Consider the following 16,811-nt stretch of genomic DNA (forward strand, 5'->3'; position numbering starts at 1 on the left):
GCGACCTCGCCTGCCATCTTGCTTCAACACGTGGCAGCAGAGCTTGGTAAGGAAGTAACCTTGAGTTGGACTCTTTAGGACTTTGTAAGTTCTAACCCCAAATAAAGACCCTGTAGAGAAGCCAAGACATTTCTGGTACTTTGCATCAGCATCCCTTTGACTAATTACACACACATTGAAGGAAAACTATCACAGCCAGAGAAACAAGTGGCCCGTTCCCAAAGTGGAGTTCTTCTCGCCATACCCTCTCCCTTCTCCCCTCAAGGACGGGGACTCCATCCCCACTGTGTTCTCACTGGAGATTTGCGCCTGTCCAGATGAAACTGCTAAATAATTCGGCAGCAAGCCCTGCCTGCCATCCACGCTGCACTTCTGGGCTCCAACTCAAACCTTCTCACACCCCTGCCACCGGCCAGGCGAATTCTACCATTTGAATCGTGAGGTGATGTCTCCTGGGCCTTTATTTCTCAGATTTGTGAAATGCAGAACAATGAGGTTTGTACACTGCATGGAATGAAAGGCTTTTCTCTCAAGCCTGCAGGTGGTAGCATGACAAGCTTCTAATCATTGATCTAAATGTCCGGCATGTGCAGGCTCACTTGACTTCCCAGTTCTCACTAGAGCCGCGCTTTATGGAGCACTAGGCTGCAAGATGCTCCTGCTCCTCAAAAAAAAATCCCTTTATTTTTTGATACAAGCTAAATTCCATTATTGAAGAGATTCACAACACACAGGAGCACAGGTCCTGAGAAGTCCTGCAATAGGGAAACCTGTCCCAGGTAGCTTAACACAGCATTTCCCAAAGTCATTCAACCACAGGACCCTTCCCAGTACTTCCTGAGGAACTCCTGTTCCTCCCAGTGCACTCTGGGGCATATCTGAAAGGGACTGGATTTCTTATCTCTGCTACTTTCTAACTCAACCTGGGATTCAGGAGGCAAGCTGCACTGGGGGCAGAGGAAGCAGCTCCCAAGGAGCTGCCTGGAGGCACCCATCACCAGATCACAAGCCGCTCAGGCTGGAGGCCAGGGTGATAATATGTTAGGTGCATTCACCTAGGCCTGCACTAAGATCTCCCATTTTTCCAGAAGTAAACAGTCAGACAGACGGCAAATGTTTAATTGCAAATGCAGTTTTTGGTATTACTGGGGAAATTCTCTTGGGTGTGCTTGGGCATTTACTAGTCTCAAGCTAATAAAAACTCATCCTAGTTACACACTGCAGATTATTCAAAAAGGAAGAAAAAAGGACCATAGACAGGTAGGTAGGTAGATCGATCGATGGACAGGTAGATGGACAGGTGGATAGGTGACAGTTAAAAAAAATAAGCCAAACTTAACAATGGTTCAATTAGAGTGAAGAGTATGTGGGGAGTGGTTTGTACTGTTCTTTCACTTTTTATGTAAGTTTGAAATGATTTCAAAATAAAAAGCTGGGGAAAACAGGCAAGGCCTGATTTTGAACAGGTTCACTTTGTTGTGAACCTCTCGGGTACCTGCGTGGAGGAGGAGTGGCAGCAGAGAATGGCTGCTGGCGTTTCAGACTCTGCCTTTTTCCTTTTTTGGGAAAACCCAAGTGAGCGAAGTCTAACCTAAGTGTCGTATGCAGAGGTCCATGGGACCCAGAGGACAGCGCTCTGGGGTGGCCGGCTCCCTCTGCCCGGCTGTGCGCCCTGGGGCGGGAGAGCTGGCCCCTGATCCCCCCCCCCCCCCCCCCCCCCCCCCGTCTGCTCAGCGGGGAAATGGAGGTAATCCCTTCTCTCCTCTCGCGGAATTTGGGAGAAGATGAAAATGAGCTCCCGCAGAAGTAACGCATTTGCCACAACTTGCAAAAGAGCAATACCACTCGGAGGTAGGTGGGAGGAAAACAAAGGTTAACCAAATGACTTACCAGAAACAGATCCCGGATAAAGAACTTGGCTCTGGTTACTTTGGGGTCTTCTCCTGCATCTGGGGTTGCTATGGAAATTAAACACGAAATTTCATTTAAGCAACGTGAAACCCAGATACAACTCAGTGGAAAAACATAAAAGGCGTTAACATCGTTGGCCTGCCGTGTATCGAGAGCATTAAAAGATGTGGCTGTCAAGGTAAACATGAAATGGTAATTTTCATTTCTCTCTTCTCCCAGGCATTTCAACTGTGATAGTGGTAGCTCTGATAAAACTTTTTCTCTTCTCCCTGAGGTAACTTCCACTGGAACACAATGAAAACATCTCATCAGTGGCTGGCCAAACCAAATCCCAAGGCTGCCTTCACCTTCAGAGTCCCGAGGGGCGCCGCCCTGGCCTGGGAGCGCGGCTCTCCACCACCCGCCGGGCGGGTCCCGGGCCCAGCAGCACTGCCTCCCACGCGCCAGCCCCATCTGCCCCACGCCTTGACAGGCTCTGGCCCTTGGAGTGCCTGAGTGGAAGCCAGCCCTGGCCTGCCCCAACGCTAGGTCCGTCCCAGGACATCTCTCCTCACAGGACTACATTCACGGAGTCATTCTGGCATTTTCCGTGACCTCATGAAATCTGTTCCGACCATCTAGGCTGCTCATCTGAGAGCCCTCACCACTGTCCTCCTTCTCGGTTGCGGCTTCTTTGGGGATACGGGCACCCTCATGGATCGGGCAGGGGGAGGGCAGGAGCCTGCAGAGGTGGACGTTTTGGGGGTGAGCTCCACGGAGCGTGGCCAGCGAATGGAGAGGGTGCTGGTATGTGGGGGCAGTGGTCAACGGGAAAAGCTGAAGACCTGGCTTGCTGGGACAACGGCAGGGCCAGGGACGGAGGCCTGGAAAGCCCGCTGCCCGGCTTGTCAGGGTGACCGCCAAGGCTATGAGGAACTGTAACGGGACTTAGGAAGGAGCTGACCTCAGAAAGGAGCCTGCACTCTCGGCTTGCTTTGCTCTGACCTGGGTTACTGTGATGTTAAATACGGACCCTGCTGGATGGGGATTTCCTCCGTATGGAGGGCGGTGAGACTCAAAGAAGAGCTAGGACGCAAGACAAATTCCCAACTTCTTTTTATAGGAATAAGGAAAGGAATTAGCAGTAGGGTTTTCTCAAAAGAGCCAATGTGAACCAGGATTTTACTGTAAATACGCTTGCATGTGGCCTCCACCATTATAAAGAAAAGGAAATTAAACATAAGGAGCAAGAAAGTTTAATTACAAATGCCATATTTTTCCCCCTTCATGGATAATTAAAAAAAATTAATCTCCCAAATCTTCACTGCCTTTTCTAGGGAAGTCCTTTTTACTTGGCTCTATCTAGTTTGGGATTTAACATTTAAGAAGTGGTATTATTTTGCCTTTAAAAAAAACATCACTCCTACGAGGTGCTGGTGGACTCCTGTGTATAACTGAAGTTATACATAAATTTATATATGAAGTTATATATAAATAACTGAAGTGTGTCGTTTAGAGCAGGCTGGCCAGTGCTCCCTGGGACGCTGTAGCACTCAGAGCACCTGCCCGAGCAGCTACCGCACCCACCGGCTCAGGCAACCGGGAGGGCTGGCACTGCTGGAAGTCCCCATGTTGTGGCTAACGATGATGCTGAGAAGAGCAGGGAAGCAAAACGGATAAAAGCATGCACGTGGGAACAGGAACCAGCTTCAGGAACTGCCTTGTGTTCACCACCTTGACCCTTGTGCCCCGAACGAGTTACTTTACCTCTCTCAGTTTCAGTTTCCCCAGGGAAAAATGAGACAGTTACAAAGTACCACGTAGGGTTACTGCGAGGTTAAGTGAGAAAGTCTACGTAAAGGGCTTGGCAAGATGCAGGTTCCCAGTGAACGGAAGAGGGAAAAATGACTCCAGCAAATGGCTTAGATTCACATTCCAAAACCTGCCCTTTCTTCAATCGCACAGTTTGAATGTCAAGTCAGAAGATGAGTTGTAAGTGGAATCCTCGGTAGGAATTTTTGATACTCTGTTACTTTAGGGGTAGTAGAAGAAAGAATTGATGTAAATTAACGGAATTCCTTGAAGTCATCATCAGAACTGTGTGTTACAGGACTATAACTATAGTTACAGGGCTACTGGGGAAAAAAGCATTATTTTTATTGCTTAACCCAGGAGAAACTTGTTTTGAAATCTTACCATCTTCAGGAACAGTATAATTTGCATACTCTGGGAAATAGTCTTCGATTTTGGATTTTCCTGCCAAGACTTTTTCTGCCAGCATATCCTGTTTGTTCAAGAACAAGATGATAGAGATGGTCCGTAACCACCTAAAAAGGAGACATAAACATGCAGATTTCACACACACTATTCTGTGAAAGTACGTCTAACGTAAGAGTTACTGAATTAAAAGGAGAACACCGTCCTTTTTTTGGAAATGTATAGCTTCAGAATTATGGGGCACACTACTGCCTTGGTCCCTCATTCCACCTGTAAACAAGATGTTCTTACTTGATAAACAAATATTGGCTTAGTTAATTCAGCTCTTCAGCTCTTTCTGATTCATCTCCTCTTGAGGATTTAAATGTTTTGGAACCAAAGCCACAGGTTATCGTTGGAAGGTGTGCACTTGGATTTCTACCATGTAATTTACTGATAAAGGGTCTGAGAACTCAAACTAGAAGAAGTTAAAGAGTTAACAACACCAAAATCTTGACTCATAAAGAACCCGACATGTGGCTGGCTCAGTGCCTCCACTCTCCCCACCCCTCTGAACAGGTCTTCTCCACTAAAGTTCTCCAGATCTGGAACACGGCATCAATCAGACCTGACTTACTTTACTTTATATGACAAGCAAGGCCGGTTCAGTAAGAGAGAAGGTGAAATATGAACAGGTTTCTGTTTCATTAGAGAGGAATTGAGAATTTGCTTAAAACTGGTTTAGCTGTGCAAATCAGCAAAAGCCTTTGAAATTTTATCACTTCAAAGGAATCAGGCTGATTAGTATATGGGAATCTAAATATAAATTAAAAACATTTTTCTCCCAGATGGAAATAGCTTCCATGTTTATTCTAGTCCTGAAATACAAAATGCTTATAAAAACAAATCCCAGTATAGAGTGAAATATATAGAAAAAATACATAGGAAAAAAATCAAATGTAATCAATACCCAGAAACAATTACTTTTAGAATTTTTATGCTTTGATTCCTAGGTTTTTTTCTGTCCTCATATATTTATTAAAAAAATGTCATGGTGTTTTTTCAGTCTGCTTTGTTATATAACAATATTGTGATCACTTCCCCATAGGAATACTTAAGCATTTATAATGACTCTGTGATATTTCTTTGTTCCTTTCTGCCCCTTTCTTTCCCATTGACTCTCTAAATACTAAAAAACTGAAAGTAATGGGTGAACTCTTGATAGACAAAAAAATACTTTTACTGATTATCTGAACAATTGCAATGTCAACTTACGTTTATTCAATCTCATCTATGTCTAGCCTCCTTGGTGATATTTCTGCCCAAATGTTTCAGAAGAAACGGATTTTTAACTATACAGGATATGCTTTTTTTTTTTTTTTTAAACTAAATACTCCTTTCTAAAATAATCACTTCTATTCCCACTTTGCAACATGAGCAATTTCAAATGCGATTATGCTAGAATTTTGAACTTGCAAGTGGTTTTAGAGATCATCTCACTGTTAGTGGATGTTATAAACTGGTCCTTCCTAAATTTTAACCACAGGTTAAGGATTAAATGAGTAGGATGACTGAATACAGATGCTTTTTCCCCCTTAATTTTCCATTCCATGATAGAAGAGCCACAAGCTAATACCTGAAGTTAGTGAAACTGGCTAGACCAGTCTCACCTCTGTTTATGGCTATTTCAGCAGGGGCTCACCCTGCTGTGTGCTTCCTATTGCGATGGTCACCACTCTACCCTCCCGTCTGAATCCACGAGAACCCTACACTCTCAAAACTGGGGCAGGCAGACCCGCGGCAGCCCGCCTCCCGTCGTCCGCCTCGCGGTACACCTGCTTCCTCTTGCGACCACCTCTGTGTGAACACCAATTCATCTGCTCTGCACGAGGACCCAGGGGGACCCCTGTTGGATCTCCCTTCAAAACCAATGGTGACCCCTGGAAACAATTTAACGCTTCATAACAGAAATTTAATTTTGTGGGGGACAAAGCCCTGTTCGAGCCTCACTGAGGAGACACCCCTAGTTTAAGCATGTCTACACATGAGATGGACTGCAAGAGATCCCTTTGACAGTTTTGGTTTTATCTGTAAGGAAATGTGGGAGACTGAATTAGGTACCCCAACACAGAGGCACCTTCTCAGTCTGCATTCCTGCAGTGGGAACCATTGGGCAACAGGACCCCTTGCAGACGGGTTATCGTGTAAGGCGTGGGCTCATCTGTGAATAGGTGCTCCTAGGACCCTCTTTAGTGCGGCCATCTGAATCAGAGTGGGCCTGGAGCCACCTCCCTGCAAGCCCTTACAGCAAGTGAGGTTCAGGCTCAGCGAGTCAGAGAAAACCACACGCTGAGCCAGAGAAAACCACACTGGAGGAGACGGAGGACGCCAGCCACCCCCGGAATAAACCTGGCCTGGGTTTGGGACCTGTGGCCTTGGCACACCACGGGCCTGGGTGACGCCTGGGTTTGGGGCCCGTGGCCTCGGCGCACCACGAGCCAATCCGTGCTTGTTGTTTTAAGGTGTGGTAATTGTCACAGCAGCCTGGCCAGCCAGGGCAGGAGAAGTGCACCCGAGGAGTACAAAGGAACGTAAGTGGAGGGGCATCTTTAATGAGAGAAAGCCTGCGGCCCGGCGCCAAGGCCCAGTCCACTCTCTCTGTGACCTGTTGTTCCAGATGCTTTCAAACAGATCCAGGGATTCTCTGAGCCTGTTGGTGTTGTTATCTTCCCGAATCACCATGTTGTAGCTACTGCAGGCCGCCACGTAGATGATCGCAGTGACGTCTTAGGGGAAGAAAAGAGAAAAACGGGTGTGTTCGGTTAAAACAGATAGTCATTGTGGGATTATGAAATACCACGCACCAAACCATTTCCATGGAAACGGTCATTTAGTGATTAAAAGAAGGATGCAAATAGGTACTGCACATATCATTAGGCTGTTCCAGGAACGTACAGAGAGGCAGAAAATAGATGTATACTGGGATGCATAAATTCCTTGTTTATGAGCTTCCTATTTCAAGCAGGAGCACAAGGATCCTCTAAAAAATGCTTTATCTTACGTACTAAATAGACGAGAGCGTATCTCATTCAAAAACACTGAAACGTAGACCGGGCGATGAGCCTTAGACGGGTCGTTGTCCTGAGAGAGCAGGAGACTTACCATTGAAGCACTGGATCCACTTCCTTCTCTCGTCCCTCTGGCCTCCGACGTCGAACATACTGGAGAGTCAGAGAAGAGGGCTCAGTGGGGGACCCAGGCAGGGCCGGTGCCCTTCGGCTTTTCTGCTTTGCCATCCAAAGGCTGCAGCCGTGGCCGCTGGGCCCTGCGTCGTGCGTGGGTGACGCCCCCCAGCCTGTGCTGCCAGCCGGGTCGGGAGCCCCCAGTGCCTGGGCCTCTCCCCCTGCAGACCCCTCACCCGGGAGGCCACAGGTGGGTGCGGGCTCAAGGAGAAGGTCCAAAGCGGCTGTTGTCCAGGTTACTGGGGGCAGGGGCGGGTGTGGGCAACGGGGAGCAGAGGCTTAACGGGTCGGGTCTCTGTGTAGGGCGACGGTGGCACATTGTTTATGCAGCCGGTGTCCCTGAATTACACTTTTGAAAGGGGCCAAAATGGGACACCTTTAAGTTTTATCTATGTTACTACCAGGAAAATAAAAATAAAAACCCCTAGAAAGGTACAACACGATGACCGAACCCTAAGATAAACTGTGGACTACAGTTAATAATATAATACTGTTTCGTCCGTTGTAACAAAGGTACCACGCTAACACAAAATGCTAATAATGGAGTGTGGTGTGTGCACGGGGGGTCGTATACGGGAACTGTACTTTTTGTGATTTCCTTGTAAAACTATGACTCCCCCCCAAAAAACAAACATACAGTAAAAGCTAAAAAAATGCAGCCATTACTAATTTATGCCACATCTTGCTCAGACCTCAGGCCTTGAGTGCAGGTTTAAGTCTCCACCAGGGACGACCCTTCTTAGGCCTGGGCTAGCTCTTTGGACACCATGTGTCTCACCTCCAGTGACTATTTCACCCTTGTTTCTTTAGAATTGATAGAGGCTCCTTGCACATCCATCCTGGGTACCAGAGTCCTCTGCTCAACGACCGACAGTGGGTCTGTCTCATCTTCCTAGTAAAGTTCAGACTGCCCAGCTCAGCCCAAGGTTCTCCGTCCTCTGCCCCCGCCCTGGTGCACGTGCCCAGGTACGCTGGCTGGCTGAACCCCCACACCCCTCTTCTCCAGCCAGCAGCCTCGCCGTGTCCCTTGGCCCTTTCTCCTGCTGCAGAGACGCTCCCCTCTGTCCCTCGAAACTTCCAAGGCATCTCTGGCTCTCTGGGTTCTGCCTTGTTTGCGTAACTTATGTGTGCACTTGAGAACCTCTCCTGGGCACACAGGTCGAAGATCCTTCCAGACTCAAAGCCCCATGCTTTGTATTAGGCACAAGGGAGGTGCTCAGTGAAAGCTTAGGAGGTGATTAGCAAAGAACGTTTAAACTAGAAGCTGGGGAGCCGATGTGGTTCAGTGGTTGAGTGCCAGCTTCCCACATACGCGGTCCCAGGTTTGATCCCTGGACCTGGAACCTCAAAAAATAAGATAAAAATAAAAATACAAACAATAAACTAAAAGCTGCTGTCGAGTCAACTGCGTTGCTAATAGTGCCACCTGGCCAGGGACCTGGCTGGGATGTGTGACACCGTACGCCATGCAGACACCCATTCTGTGGTGTACCTCTCTCCCGTGGTGCACAGGGGCTTAGCTGGGTTTTATCCGGGCCCTGCGTCCTGACAGCAGGGCCAGGCTGGAGTTCTCCGTACATCAAGATGCAGTGGAGGTGAGCTTTACATCCATGTTAAAAGTTCTTAACTTGGTAACTGTATTTAGGGCAGTGAATATCCTTGTTCCCAGGAAACGTAGTATCAAGTGTTCAGGGAGCAGGACATTTGTGCTACTCAGAAACATTTAGAAAACTGATGGACGTGGATGGATAGACGGATGGGTAGATGGATGGGTAGTGGATGGGTGGGTGCACAGACAGATATACACCTAGATGGACGGATGGATGGGCAGATCGAATAATACCGCAAATGTGGCAAAATGTTAAAAGTTGATATATCTGTGTATCTGGGTGGGGGATATACTGGAGTTCTCTGTCTAGGTTTTTTTTTTTTTTTTTTTTAAAGATTTATTTATTTTTATTTAATCCCCCCCTCCCCTGGTTGTCTGTTCTTGGTGTCTATTTGCTGCGTCTTGTTTCTTTGTCCGCTTCTGTTGTCGTCAGCGGCACGGGAAGTGTGGGCGGCGCCATTCCTGGGCAGGCTGCACTTTCTTTTCACACTGGGCGGCTTTCCTCACGGGCGCACTCCTTGCGCGTGGGGCTCCCCCACGCAGGGGACACCCTTGTGTGGCAGGGCACTCCTTGCGCGCATCAGCACTGCGCATGGCCAGCTCCACACGGGTCAAGGAGGCCCGGGGTTTGAACCGCGGACCTCCCATATGGTAGACGGACGCCCTAACCACTGGGCCAAAGTCCGTTTCCTCTGTCTAGGTTTTGTATTATTTTTGTAACTGTCTTGTGAGTTTGAATTACATCAAAATAAAGTTTAATTAAAAAAAAAAAGCAGTTATGAATCCTCTGTGCGCTGAGAAGACTGCTATGAGTGATGGGAGCTTTGGACTCCTTCTGCCCTTGGCCTCTGGATCTACTTGCTAGGCTGAAACAGACGTGCTGGAAGTAGCATGGGAAGTACAGGAGATGCCCGAGAAATTCTCAGAAGGCACCGAGGGCTGAGACTTGGCGGACACCCCCGTAGGTGTGCGGGGTTTGGTCAAGCACAAGCGGCAAGGAGGACGGGATGAGCCCAGGCGGGGCAGTGGGCAGAGCCGGGATGGCCCGGGAGGGTGTGGCCGGCGGTCCAGCCTGGTGAGGCTGGTGGCCAGCGAGCGGGCAGGTGGGGCGCGAGGGCCCCTGGGGAGGAGCTCGGATACTAGGGCGCAGAAGGCTGGAGAACAGAGAGGTAACAGTGTTGGCTGACACGGTCAGAGGTGTACAGGGGAGGCCTCGTCCAGAGGCAGGGAGCTGACGGCCAGCGCAGGGGCCAGGGACTGGGTAACAGCAGCGGGATGGGCCTTTCTTATGACCCGGAAGGAGAAAGGAGAGAGTAAGTCTATGCAGCGGGATCTGTGCCTGGTCAGTCCAGAAGACCCCCCGCGGGGAAAGAGGTGTCGGTCCTTTCAGCTCTCACACTGTACCTACTGTCCTAGGGACCAGAGGCAGGGAGGAGGAACCTGACCAGGCTGCTGATCTAGAAGGGCCCAGCGTGTGGTCCTTCCAGGTGTCCTCGCTTCTGCTGTAGATTAGGAGGTAAAACAGCCTCTCAACCCTTCCTGAAAGCGCAGCAGCCGCGGGCGGTGCACGGGGGCGCCGGGTACCCTCCACCCCCTCCTGCGGCCCCGCGGGTGCTGCCGCAGCTCCTGGGGTGTGTGTGTGCCTCGGCTTCCCTCGCTGGAGGGATAAAGAACTTCTCAGCCCACCGGCTCGTCGGCCTGACTTAACCGCACACTCACTGGAAGTTCACTTTGTCCACTTGGAACCGGGTCTCGAAAATCCCCGATGTCAGGACTCGGCATCTGAGGAGGTCCTGAAAGCAAGAACGGAGAAGCCAGTGAGGTGCCTCATGGTTCTCTTTCATTAAAGCCCTGGGTGTGAGATAAAAACCGAGTTCTTGAAATAATAATTCCTTCCCACGGGAAAAGCCACCAACACGGTGGAACTCAGACCAACGCTCTGCCTCAGCCTCCACGGACAACCACAATGGATACGCTGCCTTGGTCCTTAGAGTGGACAGCTGAGCTTGGCTTTCTTTAAGAGGTGTGTTCTCGTCCTTTGTGACGTCCCGCCCTGATGTGAGAGCCCAGGGCTGGGGTTCTGGGGACAGTCGGGCTCTGCGGTTGGTGGAGAGTCTGTGCCCCCCTGCAGGCCCAGCTGCGTGAAGCAGCCACGTGGGGCTCTTCACTCCGCATTCCTAAATTACGCGTGCCACGGACTGGAGGCCAGTTGGCCGGCATTTGCCCTCTGCTTCCTGCGCATTTCCACGCCAAGATCAAGGGTGCGGGGGTCAAATCACGGGTCGCCACACCGTGTGCAGCCGCAGGGGCTGCGGAAACCGCGCGTTGGACAGGGCTGACTCCCCCTGGGCACCGGGCGTGCTCCCGGGCAGCCACTCTGCCGTGGTTCTGCCAGGGAACAACAGCTCTAGCGTCAGGCTCAGGAGAGGGCGGAGGGCCGCAGGGGCCTGAGCCAGAGCCCCGGGCCGGTCCTGAGCGCCCTGGAGGGGAGCCCCCCCCAACTTCCTTGGGGCTCGCCAGCTCTCGAAGGGGTGGAGGCCTCTAAACCCAGCAACTTCAGGGTTCTCAGGGTCTCGTAGATGCCCGCGGGGTCGGAGGTCCCCGTGAGGCCGCCCCAAGTGCACGGGGGTGGGGGTGGGGAGCTTTCACTGGCTCAACCCAAAGGAGACCCTTGGAGGACGCCCGGGCGGCGCGTGCACAATCGGACCCAGCATGGGGCCCCGTTTGTGAGGCAGGGGCTCAGCCTCTCTGCCGACAACTGCAGGACTGCCTGCTCCCCTCCTGCAGATACAACTACTGTGACTGGCAATTTTGGGTACTGGCTCGGGGAGTGAGGACCCGGGGCTCGGCAGCACAGCCCCTACGCACGGGGGCAGCACCCAGAGTTCACGAGGAGCGTGCTACCGTAAGGGACCGTCCCTTCTCCCTCTGTAAAACAACACAGGAAGCTACGGGACCCTAACCCTCCGCCCCGGGGGTCGGGGGCTGCAGGCCTCATGTACCTGGTCTGTGGGAGTGTAGTCCACCAGGCTGACGCTGTCGATCCTCTCCAGGAAGCTGGAAAGGAAACAAGCCCACGTGAGGAGAGGCGCTCGGGGACTCCTCCTGTGCCTTCCCCGGGCTGTTCGCGCCAGGCCTGTGGGGGGATGTAGCCCCTCCTGCCAGCTCAAGGCCGGGGAATTTTTTTTCTTTCCCTGAATACTCAACTGCCTTGACAACATAAAACCCCTGAACGTCACAGTGCATTGATTTTTTTTTTTTTTTTAACTCTGGCAGGATGGTTTTCCCTCTTACTCAGGGCCACGTGATCGGCGCTGGGGACTCCTCGGAAATCCGGAAGGGGCTCGGGCCTGTCCTCCAAGGCTACGGGAGCAAAAGCAGGTGCTGTGATGCCAATAAAAGAATGGAAAGCAAGCGACACGGGAGTCCCTAGTGAGACCAGGAGCTGCGTGAGTGGGTGATCACGCGTGTGCCTGTGTGTGCACCCGTGTGCCTGTGGGGCAGCAGGCTTCATCCTGTGTGCACACCTGGCGTAGGTGATCATGGAAAGCTAATCCCAGCACTCTGATGCCTTAGGTTTTCTTTAGTAATGCCGCACAAAGTAAAGGGAGCGAGAAATAAACCTGAAAGAAGGGAGACTGCCCTGAGTGCGTGTAGGAGCTTCCTGACAACCCTAGCTCTTCTCGCACCTGCCCAGCTCTTTCCGCCTCGGGGGCTGAAATGCTCTCCTCGGAACACTCAGCGCTGAAGCCCGCCCTTCCCCGAGCCGGCGCCCTCCACGCAGAGCCCTCCCTTGTCCACCTAACTTGACCCAGCGTCTGTCCGTCTCTCTGCCTGCCCTGCTTTACGTTCCTCTCCCACCCTCTCCGTGGCCTGACGTTTTTCACACATTTGTTTCGTGTTTCCTATTGGTGGCTTCTGCTAGAACGCGACTCCGGGGCGGGCCTTTGCCTCGCTGGCCCGTGTCCCCCCACATCTGCAGCAAAGCCCGGCAACCACGTGCTGAATGAACGAACGACCCCTCTCCCTGTCCTCCAGTGGAAGGGCCAGATGGCAAGAGGCTGGGGTGTCCAACCTGCAGGGCGGGCCCTGAGTGCTGTCAAGTGCAGGAGGAGAGTGTGGCCTCGCTGATGTGGGGGCCGAGGGCCACTCCCCGAGGGGAGAAGCGCTGCGCGCCAGGAGAGGGACGGGCGGTGGGAGCGCTGGGCTCGGGGACGTGGGGGCGGCAGTGAGGCCCTGAGCCCGGGCACTGGACCCGACTGCCCTGCCCGCGCAGGCTGCGGGCGTGGAGTCCTGGTGGCCCTTCTCCCGAGCCGGGGAGCCCGCGGTCCTCTGCACGGCGCCCGCCTCCACAGGGCTGCCCCGTCCACCGCCGCGGGCCGTGGCCAGCTCTGGTGGCTGCATGGTCCACAAAGACAGCCCGGCCGTGCCTGAGGCGGTGAAGCGTCTCAAGAAGGGCCCCCGGAGGAGGGGGCTTCAGTTACGGCGCGGCCCACCTCCATTGGGAGGGGTCTAATCACTGGGGCCAAGACCACTGAGGGAAGCCAAGGATGCAGCTGCGAGCGCGAGCTCAGGGGGACCAGGGAGAGGAAGAAGTCACCGCCAGGTGATGGAGAAGCCGAGGACGGGGGCCGCTGGCCGCCAGAGCCAGAACGCCGCGGCCTCCGCGTGTGAGAATCCCCGCGCCGGTGCCTTGGGATCGGACGACTTCTACTTGTCCTGAGCGACATTACAAAGACGGACGCAGGACATTATATATCCTGCCACAGCCTACGGGATGGCCTGGGAGAGCGCGTAAACCACAGTGCAGACTAGAACATGCTGTGTGGCAGTGCTCCAAGACGTGCGCATCCAGTGCAATGCGTGTACCAGCTAACGAAAGAGGTTAAGGTGGGAGAACGGGGAGGTGTGGGGAGGGGGCATATGGGAATCCCCTATGTATTTTTATGTAACCTTTTATGTCATCTATATATTTTAAAAAAATAAATTAAAAATATATATTACAAAAAGTGAGTCAATAAATTCCCATTGTTGGAGCCAACTCATTGCATGGTATGCCTTTTAGCAGCTGGGAAACAAATATGCTGGCTTTCAGGAAGAGGAAGAGGGGGGCAAGGTGGGGAGGCCTATTCTCTTTTCAATCAGTATTTATGGAGCTCCTACTATGTGCCAGGCACTACAGGTAAGACTGGTCCCTGCCCTCACAGGGAGTACAGTAGAGTGGGGGAAACAGCCCTCCACAAAAACCACCTTCTAATAAATCACCGTGAGCACTCGTGGGGTCACATCCCCACACGGCCAGAGCAAACACGACACAGCCTAGAAGCCAGGTCCCCCCAGGGACAGGAGGAGGAGACCCCCCGCAGGCCAGCTTAGCAGGCAGACCCCAGGCCGAGGGTCCCACTGGACAGGAAGAGACCTGGGTGGCTCCTGGCCCTGCAGTCCAGAGGTCCTCTAAGGGCGTAATTTACACAGAGGCCTTGGCCAAAGACAAGGAAGTTCCCTTGACCATCTCAAGTCCTTCCTCGTGGACAGCTCAAGACAACCCCTGGTGGGAAGTGGACGTGGCTCAACGGATAGAGCATCTGTCTATCACGTGGAGGGTCCAGGGTTCAAACCCAGGGCCTCCTGACCTGTGTGACGAGCTGACCCACGTGCAATGCTGCTGCTCAAGGAGTGCGCCCCGTAAGGAGAGTCACCCCATGTGAAAAAAGCGCAGCCCGCCCAGGAGTGGTGCTGCGCACGTGGAGAGCTGATGCAGCAAGATGACGCAACCAAAAAGGGACACAGATTCCCAGTGCTGCCGGATAATGCAAGCAGATGATGCAGAAGAACACACAGGGAATGGACACAGAGAGCAGACAACAGGGGAAAGGGGAGAGAAATATAAATAAATCTTAAAAAAAAAAAACCCAAAAACGATAACCCTTGGTGACTCAGGATGAGGGCTCTGGGCGTGGGGCTCCAGGTGGGTGGCCACCCAATCACAAACCTTTAGTTTTGTCGCAGGGCTTGGTGGCCCTCTACTCAAAACCTACCTACCACAGAGCTGAAACATGGCACGGTGGAGGCGTGGGGTGCCGACAGCACAGGGGGAGACTGACCGCTCCAGCCCAGGGGGCTGGGGGCTGGTCTCCGCCTGCCCTGTCCAACATGGCGCGGCTGTTGGTCTGCGACTCACCCTAGCAGGCCTCTACCTGCCCTGGCACAGACACGGTGCCCCCTGGAAGGCACTCCTGCCCCCGGAAGGGAAGGTGCTGGCTGCGGGTGCACTGCCGGACCCCCGGGGTGTTGCGGTACAGGAGTTGAGGAACACTTGGCGGTGCCCCAGGGAGGGACGTCTGGGCAGGGGAAACAGGTGGGCTCTGTAGCCCAGGGGCTGCCCCGTGTGCGGTCTTACCCTGTTGGGTTCTGCCCCGGGAGGGGGCTGCCCGTGTGCAGTCCTGCCCTGTGGGGGGCCCTGCCCTGCCCGGGGGCTCTGCCTTCCCTGCTCAGTCACTAGCGAGTACCACGGACACACTCGCCGAATTCCTGACCATCTGGTGGAAAGGAGTTTTACATTTTTTTTTTCCACTTGTCTCCATTTTTCGTTGCATCACCTTGCTGAGTCGGCTCTCTGCGGCGCCTGCGGGCCGGGCAGCTCTCCGCAGCGTGCGGGCGAGCCTGCCCTTACAAGGGGGCCCCAGGAGTGAACCCAGGGCCTCCCGTATGGTAGACGGGAGCCCAACTGATTGGGCCACAGCCCCTTCCGAGAAAGGAGTTTCCAAAAGTCCCTGCGTCTGCGATGGTGAGAGCAGTTTCCACGCTGTGCGCATGGGGCTGTGCTGCAAAGCCAAGAGGCAAGACGCTTGATTTAACAGTGACTTAATTCCCCAATGGCCCCACTCTCCTGACAGAGGATATCTGTAATACTGAGCATAGGATTCAGAAATGACCAGCTTCTAACAAAGGGCTGTGAGGCACTGAACACTGACCTAAATCTGAGCCTTTAGCAATAGCTTAGGGTTTAGGAAGCAACCCATTTGAGACAGGATGCAAAAGGGGCATGGGTAGGTGGAGGAATTGACTGAGACAGTTAACAGCCAGTGTAAGTAGAAACAATGAAATATGATTAACAAAAAAGGCACCTGAAATTCTTGATTATGCCTGGCTGTCAAAGGAGGTGGTGGAAGGACCCTCCTCAAAGCTATTAAAAGTGATTCTGAAATGTTGGTAACAAAAGGCAAGCACAGCAGTTCTCATGATCTTTTCTAGGATGGATATTCAAAGTTCCTTCCGGCTCTGATATTTAATGATCCAAGTGACACCTGAGCAGCACTAATGAATGATTTCCAAGAGTATCTTCTGGAATGTCTCTAATGCTGAACTTCAAGTTTGTGCAAAAAAAAAAAAAAAAAAAAAAAAGTGAATGAACATTTACCCCTGCAGGTCAACATGCTCCCTAATTCTTTGAAAGACTAAGGAATACAGGACCCAGGGGTCAATTTCAAACAGGAGGGACTACTTTCCCACACTGCCAGCCTTTTGCCATGATCTTTGGTTCGATCGGCTTATTTCCAAATATGTTGTAGAAATACCAATTCAAATTGCATCTCCTATGATTACACATAGAATATATATATACACACAGAGAGATGAGTTTTAAAAGGGCCTTCCAAATTGTACGTTTTGCCTTGACTACTGACAATGCTGAACTTAAGAAACTCTGGAATCCTAGACAAGAGTGACGGTTAAGAACTCCCCATGCCCTTCGGGTTCTGGAAAGCAGCTTATTGCCAAGTACCCTCCTTTCCCGTATGACTCAGGTAACTCACAGATGCCCCCCTGTTTACGTGGGGCAAGGCCAGGCACAGGCCCTCCACATTCCCAGTTTT

The 16,811-nt window shown here is 52.0% G+C and overlaps 1 protein-coding gene across 6 annotated transcripts in view; it reads right to left on the bottom strand.

Moving 5' to 3' along the window:
• GNAL (G protein subunit alpha L) overlaps positions 1-16,811 on the bottom strand; it is a 233,870-nt gene that overhangs the window by 6,719 nt on the left and 210,340 nt on the right. For all 6 annotated transcript variants that reach the window (XM_012529613.4, XM_058277287.2, XM_058277286.1 and 3 more), the window contains 6 exons: positions 11,940-11,994; positions 10,657-10,730; positions 7,249-7,307; positions 6,752-6,872; positions 4,087-4,217; positions 1,891-1,958 (listed from right to left, as the gene is read on the bottom strand). In XM_012529613.4, coding sequence (XP_012385067.2) covers positions 1,891-1,958; positions 4,087-4,217; positions 6,752-6,872; positions 7,249-7,307; positions 10,657-10,730; positions 11,940-11,994 — 508 coding nt within the window. The remainder of the gene's footprint in view (positions 1-1,890; positions 1,959-4,086; positions 4,218-6,751; positions 6,873-7,248; positions 7,308-10,656; positions 10,731-11,939; positions 11,995-16,811) is intronic.

The sequence above is a fragment of the Dasypus novemcinctus genome, chromosome 16, assembly GCF_030445035.2.
Source record: "Dasypus novemcinctus isolate mDasNov1 chromosome 16, mDasNov1.1.hap2, whole genome shotgun sequence".
NCBI lineage: Eukaryota > Metazoa > Chordata > Mammalia > Cingulata > Dasypodidae > Dasypus > Dasypus novemcinctus.